The sequence below is a fragment of the Thermomyces lanuginosus genome, assembly GCF_041956635.1.
Source record: "Thermomyces lanuginosus strain ATCC 200065 unplaced genomic scaffold VTN49scaffold_24, whole genome shotgun sequence".
NCBI classification, from domain to species: Eukaryota; Fungi; Ascomycota; class Eurotiomycetes; order Eurotiales; family Trichocomaceae; genus Thermomyces; species Thermomyces lanuginosus.
In genome coordinates this window covers 308,427-325,721 of record NW_027192358.1, presented here as the reverse complement: position 1 = coordinate 325,721, position 17,295 = coordinate 308,427, and the positions used below count along the sequence as shown (strand labels likewise).

General features: G+C 54.2%; 11 protein-coding genes across 11 annotated transcripts; 5 read left to right on the top strand and 6 right to left on the bottom strand.

The window, feature by feature from the left end:
* Positions 1 to 55: 55 nt before the first annotated feature.
* On the top strand, positions 56 to 1,711 carry VTN49DRAFT_2048 (uncharacterized protein; the record flags this gene model as incomplete). The annotated part of the gene is made up of 1 exon (XM_069409730.1): positions 56 to 1,711. One exon carries the CDS (start codon positions 56 to 58, stop codon positions 1,709 to 1,711), a length of 1,656 nt encoding a protein of 551 aa, XP_069269805.1.
* A 254-nt stretch (positions 1,712 to 1,965) lies between these two features.
* Positions 1,966 to 2,760, bottom strand: VTN49DRAFT_2047 (uncharacterized protein; the record flags this gene model as incomplete). The annotated part of the gene is made up of 3 exons (XM_069409729.1): positions 1,966 to 2,217; positions 2,270 to 2,312; positions 2,369 to 2,760. 3 exons carry the CDS (start codon positions 2,758 to 2,760, stop codon positions 1,966 to 1,968), a joined length of 687 nt encoding a protein of 228 aa, XP_069269804.1.
* A 380-nt stretch (positions 2,761 to 3,140) lies between these two features.
* Positions 3,141 to 3,991, top strand: VTN49DRAFT_2046 (uncharacterized protein; the record flags this gene model as incomplete). Its single annotated transcript, XM_069409728.1, has 2 exons — positions 3,141 to 3,441; positions 3,498 to 3,991. The coding sequence occupies 2 exons, from the start codon at positions 3,141 to 3,143 to the stop codon at positions 3,989 to 3,991; spliced, it is 795 nt and encodes a 264-aa protein (XP_069269803.1).
* Positions 3,992 to 4,219: 228 nt separating this feature from the next.
* Positions 4,220 to 5,428, bottom strand: VTN49DRAFT_2045 (uncharacterized protein; the record flags this gene model as incomplete). The annotated part of the gene is made up of 3 exons (XM_069409727.1): positions 4,220 to 5,224; positions 5,278 to 5,333; positions 5,383 to 5,428. The coding sequence occupies 3 exons, from the start codon at positions 5,426 to 5,428 to the stop codon at positions 4,220 to 4,222; spliced, it is 1,107 nt and encodes a 368-aa protein (XP_069269802.1).
* Positions 5,429 to 6,415: 987 nt separating this feature from the next.
* VTN49DRAFT_2044 (uncharacterized protein) lies at positions 6,416 to 7,373 on the top strand (the record flags this gene model as incomplete). Its single annotated transcript, XM_069409726.1, has 2 exons — positions 6,416 to 6,487; positions 6,549 to 7,373. The coding sequence occupies 2 exons, from the start codon at positions 6,416 to 6,418 to the stop codon at positions 7,371 to 7,373; spliced, it is 897 nt and encodes a 298-aa protein (XP_069269801.1).
* A 1,032-nt stretch (positions 7,374 to 8,405) lies between these two features.
* VTN49DRAFT_2043 (uncharacterized protein) lies at positions 8,406 to 9,267 on the bottom strand (the record flags this gene model as incomplete). Its single annotated transcript, XM_069409725.1, has 7 exons — positions 8,406 to 8,433; positions 8,509 to 8,652; positions 8,707 to 8,743; positions 8,813 to 8,818; positions 8,891 to 9,040; positions 9,097 to 9,189; positions 9,261 to 9,267. The coding sequence occupies 7 exons, from the start codon at positions 9,265 to 9,267 to the stop codon at positions 8,406 to 8,408; spliced, it is 465 nt and encodes a 154-aa protein (XP_069269800.1).
* A 928-nt stretch (positions 9,268 to 10,195) lies between these two features.
* Positions 10,196 to 11,581, top strand: VTN49DRAFT_2042 (uncharacterized protein; the record flags this gene model as incomplete). Its single annotated transcript, XM_069409724.1, has 3 exons — positions 10,196 to 10,671; positions 10,727 to 11,252; positions 11,306 to 11,581. The coding sequence occupies 3 exons, from the start codon at positions 10,196 to 10,198 to the stop codon at positions 11,579 to 11,581; spliced, it is 1,278 nt and encodes a 425-aa protein (XP_069269799.1).
* Positions 11,582 to 11,738: 157 nt separating this feature from the next.
* On the bottom strand, positions 11,739 to 12,799 carry VTN49DRAFT_2041 (uncharacterized protein; the record flags this gene model as incomplete). Its single annotated transcript, XM_069409723.1, has 3 exons — positions 11,739 to 12,128; positions 12,190 to 12,724; positions 12,780 to 12,799. 3 exons carry the CDS (start codon positions 12,797 to 12,799, stop codon positions 11,739 to 11,741), a joined length of 945 nt encoding a protein of 314 aa, XP_069269798.1.
* A 215-nt stretch (positions 12,800 to 13,014) lies between these two features.
* VTN49DRAFT_2040 (uncharacterized protein) lies at positions 13,015 to 14,876 on the top strand (the record flags this gene model as incomplete). The annotated part of the gene is made up of 3 exons (XM_069409722.1): positions 13,015 to 13,126; positions 13,216 to 14,163; positions 14,221 to 14,876. The coding sequence occupies 3 exons, from the start codon at positions 13,015 to 13,017 to the stop codon at positions 14,874 to 14,876; spliced, it is 1,716 nt and encodes a 571-aa protein (XP_069269797.1).
* A 63-nt stretch (positions 14,877 to 14,939) lies between these two features.
* VTN49DRAFT_2039 (uncharacterized protein) lies at positions 14,940 to 15,517 on the bottom strand (the record flags this gene model as incomplete). The annotated part of the gene is made up of 3 exons (XM_069409720.1): positions 14,940 to 15,051; positions 15,100 to 15,288; positions 15,459 to 15,517. The coding sequence occupies 3 exons, from the start codon at positions 15,515 to 15,517 to the stop codon at positions 14,940 to 14,942; spliced, it is 360 nt and encodes a 119-aa protein (XP_069269796.1).
* Positions 15,518 to 16,370: 853 nt separating this feature from the next.
* Positions 16,371 to 17,035, bottom strand: VTN49DRAFT_2038 (uncharacterized protein; the record flags this gene model as incomplete). The annotated part of the gene is made up of 4 exons (XM_069409719.1): positions 16,371 to 16,411; positions 16,462 to 16,520; positions 16,602 to 16,760; positions 16,821 to 17,035. The coding sequence occupies 4 exons, from the start codon at positions 17,033 to 17,035 to the stop codon at positions 16,371 to 16,373; spliced, it is 474 nt and encodes a 157-aa protein (XP_069269795.1).
* Positions 17,036 to 17,295: the final 260 nt, after the last annotated feature.

Below are 17,295 nucleotides of genomic sequence, written 5' to 3'. Positions count from 1 at the left end.
TTTCCCGAAAACAAATAAGAGACGGGAACAAAATTTCTACGCCGAGTTTGTGCCAATGTCGCCGACCGTGAGAAAAATGCTTCGTCGTTTACAACGTTTCTGGAGTAATCTGCTGGCGGTGCTGGTCCGCTGGATGCGGCACACGGGCCATCCCGCAGCCTTTGGAGCCTCATCTGCCAAACAAACTCAACGCGCCCTCAAGGACCTTGAAAACGAAATCGCCCGGCTATTCGAATCGCCATTGAACGATGCCCAGATGCTGGACATGTCAGCCCGGATTCAGGAACAGCTCCGCAATGGTTTGCAGACCAGTTCTGTGTGCATGCTACCGTCGTTCACCAGTTGCCTACCGTCGGGGAACGAGCGAGGAACGTTTTTGGCCCTGGACGTGGGCGGATCGAATTTCCGTGTGGCGTTGATCGAGCTGCTCGGGCGGGAAGGCGGCATGAAGATTGTCAAGGCCAAGTCGTATACGATTGACGAGGAGATCAAGGCGCTGGAGGGGACCTCGTTTTTCGACTGGATGGCTGCCAAAATCGACGACACGCTGGCCAGCATGGGGGAGAAGTACGGCCGAGGCGAGATCGAGCTGGCTATGGGTCTGTCATGGTCGTTCCCGGTGGAGCAGACGTCCGTGCGGAGCGGGCGGGTGATTCATATGGGAAAAGGGTTTCGGGCCTCGGAAGGCACAGTTGGTCAGGATCTGAGCGAGCTGATTCTCGCTTCATGTCGTAAACGCGGGCTCAATGTGCGCTTGGAAGCCATTGTCAACGACGGCTCGGCGACTCTGTTGACCCGTGCCTACGTTAACCCATACACCCGCATGTCCCTGATCCTGGGCACTGGAACCAACATCGCCGTGCATTTCCCTGTGTCGGAGATTGGGTCGCAAAAGTTTGGCGAGCGACCATCCAGCTGGTTCGAGCAGGCCACGCATGTGATTGTGAACTCGGAGCTGAGCATGTTTGGCGGCGGCGTGTTGCCGCGGACGCGCTGGGACGAGACGCTGAACGCTACGCATATGCGGCCCGATTACCAACCACTTGAGTACATGATTACGGGTCGGTATTTGGGTGAGATTGTGCGGTTGATCATTGTCGAAGCGGTTAAAACCGCGGGGCTGTTTGGCGGGGAATTACCACCGTCGATGAAGGAGGCCTACTCGCTCGACACGTCCATCCTCGCTACGCTGGAAGATGACAAGACCGAGAACCTGTCTCGGTCTGCAGAACTACTACAAAAAGAGCACCAATTCTCTACTCCTCCTTCTGTCGATGACCTGCGATTCCTGCAGGCTGTTACCCGGGTTGTGTCCAAACGCGCGGCAGGCTACCTGGCGACGGCGATCCACAGCATGTGGTGTCTCCAGAACCAGGCGGAATCGGCCAGCAAGAGTGTGAATCTGTCGAAGCCGGGTCTGTCGGGAACGCCGGATGTGACGGTCAGCGAAGTCAGCTCGTCAGCCACGAGCAGTCCTGACCTCACCATCGCTTGCGACGGCAGCGTCATCAACAAGTACCCTGGTTTCCGGGAGAACTGCCAGCGGTATCTGAACACGCTGACCGCGCAGACCAACGCAGCCTCGGGCGAGGAAGGCGGCGGATCGATCACGCTGGAACTGGCAGATGAGAGTGCCATCTTTGGCGCCGCAGTAGCGGTTGCAACGGCGGTTGCAGAGAGGAATTCATCAGAGGTTACGCTTGTGGAGTGATTTTTCTTGATCTTCTTTTTTTTTTTCTCATTCTTAGACGGGATTTCTCTTTTTCTTTTTCTTGCATGGGCGGTGTTGTTTGTGGATGGTTCTCTTGGGATACCAGATATTACTACTTTTGAGGGAGCATGACTCGGTTACTACTGTACATAGTAGTTAGTAATGAGATGGCTTCCGTCTCGATGTATATCCATCATATATAGCTTGTAGGTATTTCGTGACTTCATCATCACCGACCGCCAGGAGTTATAAGATTATTCGGAGCAGTAGTCAGACAAAAACTCGATAATCCGTCTCCTCAGCGCCAGCAACTCCTCCTCTGTAATGGTACCATTATTATTTGCCGAGCTGCTATTATCACTGCCGCTGCGGACGATCAGATCCGGGCTGGTGCCAAAGAACGGGATCCCTAGCCGCTGGAGCTCACGTTCCATAGACTGCTGCATTTCGGTGGCGGCGCGATGGACTTTGAGGTCGTATGCATGGAGTTCTTCTTCGTGGGATTCCTGTAACTTTTAGATAAATCCGAGCAGACAAAAGGTAGTCAGCCAGCCGTACCAGTTCTATCTTGCTACTCGATGGACTTGCTCCGACTGAGCGCCTAACACCCCCAATTAGCATCCTGAGTATTCTTTGGATATGGCCAGGGAGTAGTACAAGACTTCATCCAAAGCCCGTCGCTTCTCTGCACGGTCTCGCTGCTTCTCCAACAGTGCCTCGCGGCCTTTCCACCATGATCGCTCGTGTTGGTGCTGGCGGCGGATCAGCGCTCGGATCTGGTCCTGGAGGGTGTGGTTCTGCGCGAGGAGGCGGGTTGTGTGTTGCAGGGCCTGCGGCCAGGTGGTGATTCTTCGGGGGTCTTTGAATTCTCTTTCTCTTGACGACTGTGATGGTGTTGGCTGCGGGTGTTGGTCTTGGTTCGGTGGAGCGTGAGAGGGAGTTGGTGTTGGCGCTGGCGCTGGAGGTGAAGCCGATGCTGGAGTCGGTGCTGGTGCAAGTGCAGATAATGTCCGTAGAACTGAAGTCAGGTCTGGATTGTGATTCTCCATTGATTTTCCTTACTTTTTGATCGTTGAAGTTTCTACGAGTGTTTTTTCATGCGTCCCGTGGCCATTTTATCGATCGGCGGATTGGAGATCAGGTTCCGCCTCCGCGGATCGAAAAATTCAATCCAACATCGATTCAACTGCCTCGACTCCACGAGTTGCCGAATAGAACTATTTACAGAATAATTTGTGAAGTCGACTGAGCATACCAATTGATGGTCGTCACCAATCTTGCCTAACCGAGCCAATCCGCAAACGCCGGTGAATTCGAGCACCGACATTGGACGTCGTCGACATCACACCACCAAAACCATTCATCCGCACCGCACTGTACGACACAACGCGAGCTCACTTCCAGAGCTCCTGAGAAGAGTTAAAAAAAAATGTCCCGCTCCGCCGCAGACGCTACCCGCTTCACCGCAACAGGGCCCTACATCACGTCCAAACCTTCCGCAATACCGTACAAACTTCCCAACCAGCAGGGTTCACCAACCCCCAGCTCATCAGGATCCAATGACACCGTGACAGAAACCCCGCGGCAAAAAGTCGAGCGATTGCGCGCGCAGGCGCGCGCCGCGCGTCTGGCTCAGTCCACGTCGACGTTTGATCGGGTGATTGAGGTGGGCAGAAGGGTAGCGAATCGGGCGCATAAAGCCATGGTTTATACGTTGATCGGTGCATCCGGTAGGGTTTTCCCCTTCTTTCCTGGGGGAGTTCTGATCGAGGCTGAACAAGGATAGGTATCTGCGGCGCACTAACCATCTACTCCGTCTTCTCCCTCTCTGCACACAACCGTCGCCAGCGTGAGCTCTGGCTCGACAGACAACTCGCCGAACTGCAGGCGGCGCGCGAGGCGTACGTGCGCGGCACTCCGACCCCAGAACAGCTCGAAGTCCTGCTCAAAGAAAAGCGCGGTGAGGTGGAGAACCTGGCCAAGGAAGAGGCCCGACAGCAGCTATTCTGGAACCGCGCCAAGAGGATGCTCTTTGAGGGCAAGTCATGGGAAGAGAGTGAGCGGGTGGTGGCGCAGCGGTTCGCGGAAGAGCGCTCTCAGGCGTCCCGTGTGATACAGGAGTTGGAGGCGCGCAAGAAGGCGGTGGAGGCTGCTGCTGCGGCCCCTGCTTCTGCTGCTGTGGCATCGAATACGACGGGGGGAACAACAACGACGTCGGATGCTGCCGGTGGTTCGTCGTCATCTGGGAAAGGGTGGTTGCGGTGGCCTTGGAGTCGATGATTGTTCTAATTGAGGAAATTGATTGGGTGTCTTTTGTATGGTGATGATGTGATCCCCGGGCATGGCAGTGGCCCGTGTATATGGATAGACTGTATACTACTTTATTTTATTGAGCGGCGAGTTCATCTTGTCGATCATTGCATTCAATTCCACTTTTTAATCCATAAATCCACTTTTGTCTAGAGGAGGAAGTCATTATCATCATAGTGTACACAGTGGAAAAAGTTTTTAAGAAGAGCCATTCGGCTGCGCCTTGTGGGCACGTCTCGCGCGGACCGCGTCGGCCAGGTTCTCCAGCACCTCGACCGTGGTCTCCCAGCTGATGCAGGCATCGGTGATGGAGACGCCCTTCTTCAGGCCAGAAGGACCCTCCGGCGGCACCTTCTGGTTGCCCTCGTGGATGTTGGATTCGATCATGACGCCGATGATGGCATCCTGGCCCTCGCGCAACTGGTCGGCAACCTCAGCCGCGACCTTGGGCTGGTTGCGGTGGTCCTTGCGGGAGTTGCCGTGCGAGCAGTCGACCATGAGGATCTCGCGCTGGCCGCGGGCGCGCAGCGCCTCGCGCGCGGCCTTGATGCTCTCGCGGTCGTAGTTGGTGCCCTTGTTGCCGCCGCGCAGGATGACGAAACCGTGCTCGTTGCCCGACGTCTTGGTGATGGCGGCCAGTCCTTCCTTAGTCACGCCCAAGAAGTGGTGCGGGTGCGCCGCCGCGCCGATCGCGTCGATCGCCACGTTCAGGTTGCCGTCCGTGCCGTTCTTGTAGCCAATCGGGAAACTCAAGCCCGAGGCCAGCTCACGGTGCAGTTGCGACTCGGTCGTGCGGGCACCGATGGCGCCGACGGAGATCAGGTCCGCCAGGTACTGCGGCGAGATGGTATCCAGCATCTCGCTGGCAATCGGCATGCCCATCCCCGTCAGGTCTGCATACAGCTTGCGCGAGATACGCAGACCCTTGTTGATGTTGTAGGACTCGTCAATGTCCGGGTCGTTGATCAGGCCCTTCCAGCCGACCGTCGTCCGCGGCTTCTCCAGGTACGCCCGCATGATGATGCACAGCTCCCCGGACAGCTTTTCACTCAACGCCTTGAGCCGCTGGGCGTACTCCAGCGCCGTCTCCGGGTCATGGATCGAGCAGGGACCCACGATGACCAGCAGTCGGTCATCGCGCTGCTCAATGATCTCAATGGCTTGGTTGCGGCCCGACCGGACCGTCTCGACGGCGGCGGGTGGCTGCGATGGATCAGATGCTGGACATTGCAAACTCTGCAGTCATTAGAACATACCGAAGGAATCTCGCTCTGAAGGAAGCGGGGGGAAAGGAGAGGGTCGTAGCCCAGGACTGGAACCGGTCAGGTTGCGCAGGTCAACTCGTCAAAGATCATGCCTACCCCGAGTGTCCTCGTTGACCTCTTGCTGTGGCTTGACCAACGGCATGGTGGATGAGATCAGACTTTAGAAAATAAAGATTCTAAACAATGTTTTCAATCAGCCTGGAAAATGTTCACCGAGACGACTCCAGTTTTTCAACTTAAGGACCAAATTGAATATTAGGAGGAAAATTCGCCCAACATGACAACATGCAGAGGTCCAAAAGTCTTAATAGCTTTGGGACTTTTTCGGCCCGCGGTGAAGGGCTATGTATGACTCACATTGGGCCCTAATTCTGGGGGATTCACTTGCAATTTTTGTAGCCCAAGACCAAATTTCAATGCAGTATCTGATGACACTTGCAGTCTAGGAATCTTTCTGCTTGCCTTTGAATTTGACTGTTCAATTCTTGTTCGACTTTTCTTGAACAATTTTCATAATTTTTACTTTCTACCATGGCTCCCCGCTGAGGGTCGGGCAGATGAGCGAATAAGATTTGAACCCTCCCCTCTCCAGGCGGGCAGGCGGTGAGGCGGATTAGATAAGGGCCTTGAGTTAGTCCATATTTGGCAGGTATAATACGCATATCGAACGATGAGTCAGCACCGCATGCAGCTTCATCGATTCACCCTTCACGTTGACATTCTTGCTTCGCTGACCTCAAAACCGGGAGTATCAAACTCTGGAATGCATGCAAGGAACAAAGGAAGCACATCAGCACCGGAACAGGACAGCGCCCTGGCCTTGTCAAATGTGGCTCCGATATCGGCCAATCAAGGACGCCTTGTCCTCCAACCAATCACATGGCCGGGATTGTTACGCCCCCCGTTTCAGGCTTGCCTCTTTGACCAGCTCCCCTGGCCAAGCCGAGTCGCCAACCAGCGTCTTGGAGAGCTGCTCAGCCTGCTTGGTCCAGGTTGTTCCAGGCTGGACCAAAGATCCTAGTGACCTTCTGATGTTGGCTTGCCGCATGCGGGACCCCCATTTATCTGGAGTGACCTCATCGCTCAAATCTCTGGCGCTCAAAGCATCACAACGAGTTATGGGACCATCATGTTTGCCCTGAGTACCAAACGCGCCAGGGACGATGACGGCGAGGACGTGTCCGTCCTGCATGAATCCAAGGTTGGTAACATTGAGCTTGATTCAGCCTGGAACAGACACCGTGCTGACATGTAACCTACAGAAATATCGCAGTGACTGGAGCACTGCACCGTCCGATCTCATCCCACCACTGCTCTCCTTCAATCCGCCGCCTCCTCACACTCTACCTTCATCTCTAACTCCGAACGACTCTTCCGATGATGAAGCCGCGCATCCCGGCCACCCAAGACGTTCCCTTCACAGCCGGCGTCCTCCGGCCCTCACCGTTGACACGGCCATGGACGTCGACATGACCGGCTCAGAAAACCTCTCACCATGGCCGGACCGCTTGGGAAACCAAGACGACGCGTCCCAAGATATGCAGCCATCTCCAATCCCTCATCAACTCGTCAACAAGTCTCTCTCCATCAGTGGTGGCCGGACCGCCACGCCAATCTATGGATATTTCCCACGTGACAGCATACAGTATAACACGATGATGGACGGAGGGCCGCCAGAAGGCTGTAGCGGGAACACGTTCCTTCAGGCTTCTTCGAAACCGGAGGCCGACTGGTTGCGTCGAAGACGCCTGCCCAGCCCTATTAGTGAAGATGGAGATGCTTCACCCTTTCCTGTCGGCAGCAGTCCGTCGTCAACGCGTCCGCATTCTCCTATGTCGGCCACGCTCGACCCCAGCACACGACAGTGGCTCACCGTGCCTGAGCCGGATCTCGAGCCAACGGCGCGTCAGCCGGGATCACCAGTCGCCGTCACCGTCGACCGGACTTCGTCATCGGCTGCTGTCGAGTCCTTGTCGGACGCTGTGCCCCGCAGGACCAAGATCAGCTTTTCCATGGGATATCGCGCGGACTGTGAGAAGTGCCGTCTGCGTGTACCAGGGCATTACAGCCATATTGTTCGTTCGTGATGACGATGATTACGAGGCATGACTATGATCTAGTAGTTCTATTAGCCTTATACCCGGGGGAATTTAGATCGTCCGTTTTAGCTCTGTATAATAGATATGGGGATTCATTGCTACGATGAGTAGAGAGCTCGTCTTGGAACACTGAAACAGATATATTAGCCCTCCAACATAACTCGGGGTCGAGACCCCGTATGGAATCCATACCCTGGCTTCATGCAGTTCCGTTCCCGGCCGATTCCGAGTCAAAAAATAAGACCCATGAATCGGCCACAAAGAAGGATCGCACAAATTGTTGATGTTACGATCCCCCTTGCAGGAACTGCACCAGAGTGGATAAGCGTTACTGTGCGGGCTTTGTTGGTGGCCACACACTTGCAGCCAATTACCCACACCGCCCTATGACTATTTTTACCTCTTATGTCTTCTACAATTTATCCTTTTTCACCTCTCTCAGTTCTCAGGTTGCTGGCCGTAGACGATATAGCTGTGGGTGTCGTTCGTGCTTAATTTTACAAATAATTACGAGAGTTTAAAAGCTACGGTCTACGAGGGGAAAATGGGGGTACTTACAAGTAGAACACCGTGTGAATGTTGCGTTTCCGGCCATCGGCGCGGGCTGGGCTGGCAAGAAGCATGACCTCCCTGGTCCACTGCTTATGCCGCGTCAGAGATGCCAGAGCGTAGCCATCGAAGCCGGTCGCTTCGGCCTGCACCTGGAAGCAAGCACATACTTTCTTCTGTACGAAGGAGTCAGTGTACCGGGTTTCGACTTCATCCCTGTCTTGGGAACAAAGAGGGGAAAACTGACAAGATGGGGATCCTTTGGCCAGACGCCCTAGGGAATGGAAAACTTCTTCACTTGGGCACTAATGAAGCCCGCCTCCTTAAACCACTTCTCCAGCTTCGGCCTGGGAGGGGACTTCGTACCCGGCCTCTTCAAACGCCCCGTAGACTTCCCTGTAATACCGGCCGAGCCCCGGGTCTCCGAGACTGCCGCCTTTTGAGATGGGAATGCCGTCCCAGTCCTGGAATTCAGCCCAGCAGCCAGGCTTGACTGAACCTGTTTGCTGTTAGCGAGTCAAGAAAAAAAAAAAAAAAAAAAAGGAAAAGACAGGGAAAGGTCCCGATGGCATACAGATAGCATTCCTTGATCAGCCTTCTAAAGTCCCTGATCGAGACGAGCAGGTTTCGCCCGTGGATAAAGTCAAACAGGTCACATTTTTCATATGCCCATTCTGACTCGATGTCGTCAACCAGGAACTTCACGTTCGGAGGAACCCTGTGAGTCTCGTCAGTGGAGCCGTCTTACTACGAATCCTTGGGCAAGACTGACAGAGTCGGCTGGATCGGGCTCCAGTCACCCCAATCACCTGAAACAAACAAGCAGATCCGGTCTCAGTGTTCGGGCTGTCTGAAATCGCTATTTAGGTATTCTTTACCTTGACCTGGGCTGTGTTAGCCCGCTACAATGTATCAGGAGCTGTGTCCTGCCTCGACAAAACAGCAAACAAACTTACCAAAATCAATGGGTCCGGTCACCAGGTCAATCACCCGCTGCGGTTTCTTGATCGGCGCCAGGTAAAGTTTTCGGTACAGCAGCACAAGAGAAAGTTCGTGCATCATGTCCAAGCGACTGCTCTCCGATTCGTCATTCGGAAGCGGGTACGCTGGAAAATGAACCATCAGTTTACAGAACTTTGATGGTCAGGCAGGTAGAGTTCACCTCGTATATCCATCGTGGTATATGTGATATCGTCGGCCATTTTCGTGGCGATAGTCGAGCACCGACGAGGTAAGCGACGCGCTGTTCGACGATCTATATATGTCGAAGAATGTCCGTGAGCATGCTTCTTTGGAACCGGAACCCGGTGGTGTCACATCACATACAGTTCATCGTCATCAGCCGAAAAGTTCCATATTTCGCGACTCAAGTAAGCTATGCGTTCTGACGGGCTGCAATAGAGGAACATCGAAGTTTCCGTTTCAACGTTTGCCGGGGCATTGTTGGTGTTGGTGGTCTGTTCCTGAGCGGGCGTTTCCACTATTGTGGAATAATCCTTCGATGAATCCAGCAAGATTGATAATTGATTGATCACACGTTCAACAACTGAACAATGTATGGAGTTTCGTGGTTGTATGCAAGAGCTAGTTGAAAATAGCAAACAAAGTCTTTGTCACTTGTTCCTCCGTGGCCAGCACTCGGTACGCCGGTGCAGTATTATTAATTTGTGCAAGCGGATAGCCATCAGAATCTCAGTTCGCCGAGACTCCGATGGCGTTGCTGCACCCCTGCCAAAACGGTAACAGAGGCGACCGCAATTTGGACCATAGTGGCATGAGTGGCTTTCGCTGAGGTTGAGCAACAGGGGGAGTCTGTCGAAAAACTCGAAATCCAACCTGCGCGACTTTTGCTCGAGCGAGTCAAACACTCGAAACCTCCAACCCCGGCTTTTACGGTGCACTGGCTGGGCGCCGGTGGCTGCATTTGGACGTCCCTTTGCAGGGGGACCCTAATCTTTGCTCACTCCATTTGCCAATCAGCTCCGCCGCGTCGACGCCTCCCTGGTTTCCCAGCTCCGAATGTTGTAACTTGTTCCCTGAAGCGAAGGGAGTGAGTGAAGGGGGCACGCGAGTACGTAGCCGAGAACACACCGCTCACCAGTGTTTCGCCTGGTGTCGAGTTACGTTATAGATCACGTGTATGTTATGTATTAAAGTCACGTGAAATGCAATCGCACCTTTCCCCTTCAGGACAACTCGGTTGAAAGTTTGCAAAGACCATCGGCTCCGTCAAGCATAGAGAACGCCCGCCAACAGTGACAATGCGGCCGGCAGTACGGCTTGCGCAGCCATTGGAGGGCTCCTCCACCCCGCTGTGCAGGAATCTGTACATTTGCTCTACCTGCAGGCACGGCATCCTTCCGCGATCTGTACTCCAGCAACAGCAATCAGCACCATCGTCGCGCCGGCATGCCAGCACAAACACGCCGTTTACGGAACGCGTCCGTCGCCGGATCTGGGGCACGGATAACCCGCCTGGTTTGAAAGATCCATACGGTGGTGAGGGCGCAATCGAGCGGGCGTTGAAGAAGCGCGGCCTGCTCAAGGGCGACGAAGCTGCCGATGCTTCTCACGAGACGTCGTCCAAGGATATCGAAGCAGCGGCTGCGGAGGATCAGGCTGCTGCAGAGGCGATTAAGGAATATGTGCCGGCGACTACGTGGGAAGGCCTGGAGCGAGTCGGACATGAAGGCCGGTGGTCTGATTACCCGCCAAGTCCGGCGGATCAGTATCATGGGTATGATTATTCCTTCTACTTCAGGTATTAACGATGGCTTCTAATTCTGTTGAAGTTTCCTTTCCTCCGACAAAGTCAAGACGGGTGCCCATGTGCACATCGCCGCCCACCAGACGGCCGTCGAGCTGTGCCTGCTGCATGACCTCAACAAGCCGCTGACCGACGTCTGCGAGGTCATCGAGCATGATCCTACTGTTTTGGAAATGATCGCGGGCTGCACGATTAAGCCGACCGCCGAGAGCGGGAATCTTCGAGACCGCATTGCTTACCCTGACGACAAGACAAAGGAGACTTTGCACTATGTCTTTGCACAGCTTGGCCAGCAGGCTCTTCCGGAGGAAGCTTCCGAGGAGACTCCTACGGAGACAAACTCTCCAGCCTCCGCCCAAGTGCAGGAAGCGCAGTCAGCGGAGAACCCTCAGGAGGCTTCGATTGCCGACACGATCGAGGAGCCGTTCGAAACGCAGCAACCGCAGGAAGAGGAATTTATCCCCACGCCTCGTTTCACAGAGCACGCGGTTGCGCCGGCGGATCAGGGCTACCTGAACATTTCCCTGGAAGACATGGACACAAAATTCGCCGTATGTAGTCCTTTATCCTTCGTTTACCCAGCATCGCTAACGTTATTCAATAGTTCCTTAAGCGCTTTGCCCAAGTAACTGGCTATCATATCCCTGACGTCCACATCCGGGGTATCCAGTCTGTGCAGCATGCGGTTGAGCTTGTCGAGAGGATGCTCCAGGCTCCGAAGAAGAAGAAGACTGCAGTACGTCTTCAGGAGAACGACACGCTCAAGGAGCTGCCGAACGTCAAGATCTACGCCAAGCGGCGGACCAAGGCGCATGAGGACGAGGAGATGGGACGGCGGAAGCTGATCGGCGACGCCTTGCGTGAGAGAGGCCTAATTTGAGGAGACTCTCTCCCTCTTTCTCTCTCCGTGTTTGAAATCGTGTATTATATAAAGAACTGTAAAATTGATTCCATGACATCGTTCCAGATATATGTACAAATGAAGCGACCAACGCCATAACCATTTATCCCAGCCCGATGTAATGATAAAAGAATCATTATTTCTTCGCCCCCGTTGCTAGTGTATACCCTCTCGTCATGAAATCTGTACTATGCGCTTTAACCTCGTGTCGATCGCGGTCCTTATGGAATAACGTCTCAAGATTCTCACTCCGATGCTTCTTGCGCTGATTCTCCTCCTCGAGGACTTTGGCAGTGAGCGCCGCCGTAGCGGAATTCTTGATTCCTGATGTCGAGGTTTTTGTCGTTGCGGAGTTGTCGGCTGAAGATTCATGCTTCTTCCGCTTTTTCGAACTCGGCGCTTTCTTCAGACTATGCGTGAGGCCCTGCTCAGCGAGCTTCCGGACGCGCGCGATGAGGCGCGCTTTTTCTTTCTCGCGGACGGGGAGGATGGGGATGATATTGTCTTCGGTGTAGGGTTCGTTGCACTGAGGCTCGTCAGTTTCTTTCTCTTCACTCCTTTGTGATGATTTTGGGTGCGCGACTTACTTGAAGACACTCCTTCGCCTTCATTTCCCGAATTGCCTCCTCGGCAAACACATGGCCGCAGGGCACCACATAAACCGCCTTCGTCTGCGGGCCCAGCTCCTTCGCCGTCACGGGGCAGATCCATTTCTCACGCTCCGTGGCGCCACCCACGCTGCGCTTTCGAGCGGTGCCGTTGGGCCCAGCACCATTACTCTCACCCGGAGTCACATTATCAATGTCCAGCTCAAACTTGAGCTCGACGACATCCCGCAGACTCTTAACGCGGCCCTGCAGAATCTCCTCGCAGTCCGCGCGCGAGCTGATGACACCCTCGCCACCGGTGTCGTGAGAGTCGATTTGCAGGAGGAACTTAAGAATTGCGTCCTTGTTGTAGAGGTTTCCGACAGCGTCTGAGACCACGGGACGTTGCAGCGGCTTGTGCGAGAGCGGGCAGGTCGTCCAGTGGTGCGCAAGTTGCTCGCGCTGGGCTTCTTTTATCTGTGTTGCAGATGGCGCGCGGGCGGCTTCGCGGACGAGCTCCCGGCGGGTGGGAATGCTATGGAGAGTTAGTATTGACAAAGCTATTTGAGAAGAACTTTGCTCTGACCTACCTTCCACCGTCATTTCCCATGGTTAGAGCCTCAAATCCTTCGCAACGTCCAGTTATGATCAAGGTAACTTTGCGATCTGATAGCGATCAGATACTGGGTTAGATAGCTGAACCCGGATAAGGCGCTGACTAAGCAAGACCCACCAGAGGTACCTCCCCAAAGCCGACAAGTGTCCGGATCTCAGCTGGGAATTGCGCGGTGACCGGGGTTGGTGCTGCCAGGTGTTTATATCAGAATGAGAGCGCGACGAGATTTGCTTTTGGTACTGGGCATAGCATCCTGCCCGACGGCGGCGTGGGCGGCGTCGAGTGACCGCTCATCCCGTCCCAGAGGTGTCGGACCGCAGTGTAAGTTAGAGCCATTACTTCACCTCAACTATAGAATATACTGGAGGAAGCATTGAACGAACATGAGTAATGATGCTGACGAGATAAAGTTGCCAAGTACTACAATGACCCGGAGATATTCACCTGCATCTCCAATCCGTCTATTAAGATACCTTTCTCCGCAGTCAATGACGATTACTGCGACTGCCCGGACGGAAGCGACGAGCCAGGCACATCAGCGTGCTCCCATCTGTCAAGGCTGTCACCATGGACCTCATCGGATCACCCGGCGGGCGAAGGCGCTGACCGCACCCCCGCGCTGCCCGGTTTCTACTGTGTAAACAAGGGCCACCGGCCGGCGTACATCGCATTCAATCGCGTCAATGACGGTGTGTGTGACTACGACATTTGCTGCGACGGCAGCGATGAATGGGCACGCGTCGGAGGCGTAAAGTGCGAGAACCGCTGCAAGGAGATTGGCAAGGAGTGGCGGAAAAAAGAAGAGCAAAGACAAAAGTCGCTGACGGCGGCGCTAAGGAAGAAGAAAGAGTTGGTGGCCGAGGCGGGCCGACTGACAAAGGAGATTGAGGACCGCATTGCGGATCTGGAGGTCGAAGCCGCAGCGCAGGAGAGCAAAGTGCGCTCCCTGGAGGTGGACCTCGAGCAGATTGTGCGAGAGGAGCGCCGCAAGGCTGCCCAGGGCAAGGGCAAAGGCAAGCTGGGTACCTTAGCCGGGCTTGCTAGAAACCGGGTGAATGAGCTCCGGGAAGCACTCGCAACTGTGCGTGAACAGCGGGATGAGAGTCGTGCGCGCGTCAAGGAGCTCGAGGAGATCTTGTCCAAGTTCAAGGAGGAATACAACCCCAACTTCAACGACGAAGGCGTAAAGCGTGCTGTGCGCCGGTGGGAGGACTACGCGGCCCGTGGCACGGCTGGAGATTACTCCCAGGAGGCGGAGCGGGACCGCGACCTGGACGAGGTTGCCCAGGAGGACGGTCCCAACTTCGGGATTGATTGGGAGCATTGGGAAAGTCAGGACGAGGGTGAGGCTAGTTTCGGTGGGTAGACCCTTACTTCCGTGAAGAGGAGTGGCGCTTGACTAATTTTCGGAGCAGTCCTCAAATTGCTCGCATATTTGCCGCCATCATTGGTGGAGGTTCTCGAGGACAAATTCACCATCTTGCGCGGCCTTCTTGTCAGCAGCAACATTCTCTCACGCAGCGAGACAGATACCGCCGGCGAGTCCACTGCAGTGACCAAGGCCCGCGAAGCGCTCAACGCCGAGAAGGCGCAGGTGGACCGCACGCGGCGGTCCATCGAGACGCACCGCGAGGACCTGAACAAGGAGTATGGCGCGCAGGGCGTATTCCGACCGCTCAAGGACGTGTGTGTCCGGCGGGACTCTGGCGAGTACACGTACGAGCACTGCTTCCTGTCCCAGACGAAGCAGATCCCTAAGAAGGGTGGCGGCACGATCAGTATGGGCCGCTTCGAGACGATCAAGACGGTTGAGGTTGACGACGTCAACGAGGCGGGCGAGGTTCAGACGGTGTCGAAACTCGCGTTGGTGTACTCCTCGGGCCAGCGGTGCTGGAACGGCCCGGCGCGGTCGACGACTGTGATCCTGGAGTGCGCCGAGGAGAACGAGATCCTTAAAGTGACCGAGGACGAGAAATGCGTATATTCCATGGTCGTGACAAGTCCGGTGGCATGCGATGATACAAACACTACAAAGGGCTCGCAGGATGAGGGATACAAAGACGAGCTGTGATTTTCTTACGTCAGTTTACAATGCATGGAATGTCAGATATAAAACGTCGTTTCCATTCAAATATCAAATTTCCAAGCGAATAATCCCATGATCCTCTCGACCCTTAGCCCAAGCCATCAATCTCAACCATTGCCACGCAAGTAGCCCGGTATTAGGCAAATTGATTAATGCTATGCTAACGTCAATACCGCCGTCTCTTCACAAAGGTGCAGCGGCCACGTACCGAGCACGAGCCGCAGGAGCAGGAGTTGCACTCTCCGGAGCAGCAGCTGCAATCACAGGGCGACATGGTGAATGATATGTAGTAAGACTTTTATCGACAGAACGGTAGCTTGCCTGTATCAAACAACTCGCTGATCGGTGCTTTCTTGACTGAACGAATTGCTGTTGATTGTTGAGAAGAGAAGAGAGACTTTTAGGAGGTACGAACGAGGTTTTTATAGCCCTGACTCGCCCTCAAAACGGCTATTACAACCGACAAGCGCCGCTCCTTGGCCAACGTCCAAGACGCAGCTGAACAAAGAAAGTGGCGTATCAATTGGACGACATGCTTCTATCGTCCGATACTCTGATCATGCTCACAAGCTCACTCCAGGCCCATCTTCAACCTGCCAGTGGCATCGACACGTCCCACGCAGCATGCCTTCGATCCAATAGCCGGCCGTCTCTTCTCAGCGCCATGCAGCCCGTGTGGAGGAGGAGAAGCTGAGAACAAGGCTGGTTGTGGTCTCAGGTCGAGATGTGATAGGTTAGCGTCGAGCTGAAAGTACAGAACCGGGGTTTTATCCACAAAGCGCTGTAAGCGCACAGGCCAGGCCGGAATCTTTCCCTGCGAGGCTGCGAGGAAGGGGGAGAGGCAGCATCGAATCGATCGCCATGACAGCCTTCTTGTTCTGGAGGAGTCTCATGACTTGGATGATGTCGGTACATGCCGTGACATCCTAGTGCGGGGTTGTCGGGCGGGATTGTGATTGTTAGATGGTGGTATCATTGCTATCGCCGGTGTTGTTGATACATGGACTGACCCTTCTGCAAAGAGTGCTACGATGAAGAAGAGTGTGAGATGGGTCACTGCGGCCTATTTGTATATGGCATCCAGAAGGTCCTCAATTCTGGTGCCGATTGGGTAAATCGGGTAAATTTCAGGTTGACGTGATCTGTAGATAATAATGGCATTCTCAAACCTGATAAATTCTCCGAGTTCTTTGTTTTTGCTTCTCTATACTGATCAGACGAGGACGATCTTTTGGATCTCTAGAGGGTGAACTTCCACAGCTTGTCGTTCGGGATTCTGGATGAGGATCCCAGCCATTCCATACGGTGGGACGTGCCATTTTCAAGGCTAACTTGACTACAAGCTACGAACAAGACACCCAATTCTTAAGTCAAAAGAAATTTCAATTGATTTGATTCCTCATTCAGGCTCGCATCTTCTTAACAACAACACACAAAAGAACGGTACGATGCCCCTCTCGCCAAGATCCCCATCATGACTCAGGAACCAGGGCATGCCCAGTCAAAACTGGGATTTATTTCTAACATATTGTCAGCAAGAGTATCAGCACAGCTACTTGAGAATACATACGCAGGTGCACGAGCCCGAAGGGCACTGGCAGGAAGAACCGCAGCTGCAGGAGCAACCACCTGATGGAACACAGTCAGCCGAGATCATGATTGAGGCGGGGGCGGGGTACAGCGACACCCGTTTGTGATAAGAAGACACACATACCCATTTTGATGCTGAAGATGGAACTGGTTTTCTGAAAGCAGACGAACTCGTTCTTAGTTTTGAGGACTGACTCGCTCTCGAGAAGATGGATTGATAGTGGAGTGACTTGGATGTAACCCGGCAGGATTGCGGTCTCTTTATACTCGTGGGTGGATCTGAGGGCTTCTGAGCCGAGTTTCTTTCTTTTCTCCAGATCCTGCGGGTGATAGGTTCACCGCTGAATGGATGCCCACCACCATGGACTTTCCACTGATTGGCTCTTTGGGCGCTTTACATCTGGATATCGAAACTCTGGAGCCGCCGGTTGGTTCAATGGCACATCTATCCAATGTTTCCAAGCCTCATCGTCCAGTAGCGATGCGGTGCACATGACAAGACACGTCTGCGCTGGTGCTCCATCTTGGTGCAGATGGGCGCAAAATTCGCTCATTCTGTGCCACTAGAAGAAGCTCAGACCAGGCGTGTTTGCGATCGTTTGGATCATGCTTGCCATGCCTACGATTTTACCCGACATGCATACGAAGCCTGGCGATGGTGAACCGGAATTTACGGGCATGCCGCAACATTCAATGATTGGCAGTGTTCCTCGCAAACAGTCCAAGGCTAGCCGAGTTCGTGCTGTCGTGAGAGATATGGCAAGGCTTGACCGCTTAATATTGGAACAGCCGGCCCAGATCATGCGATGCTCAG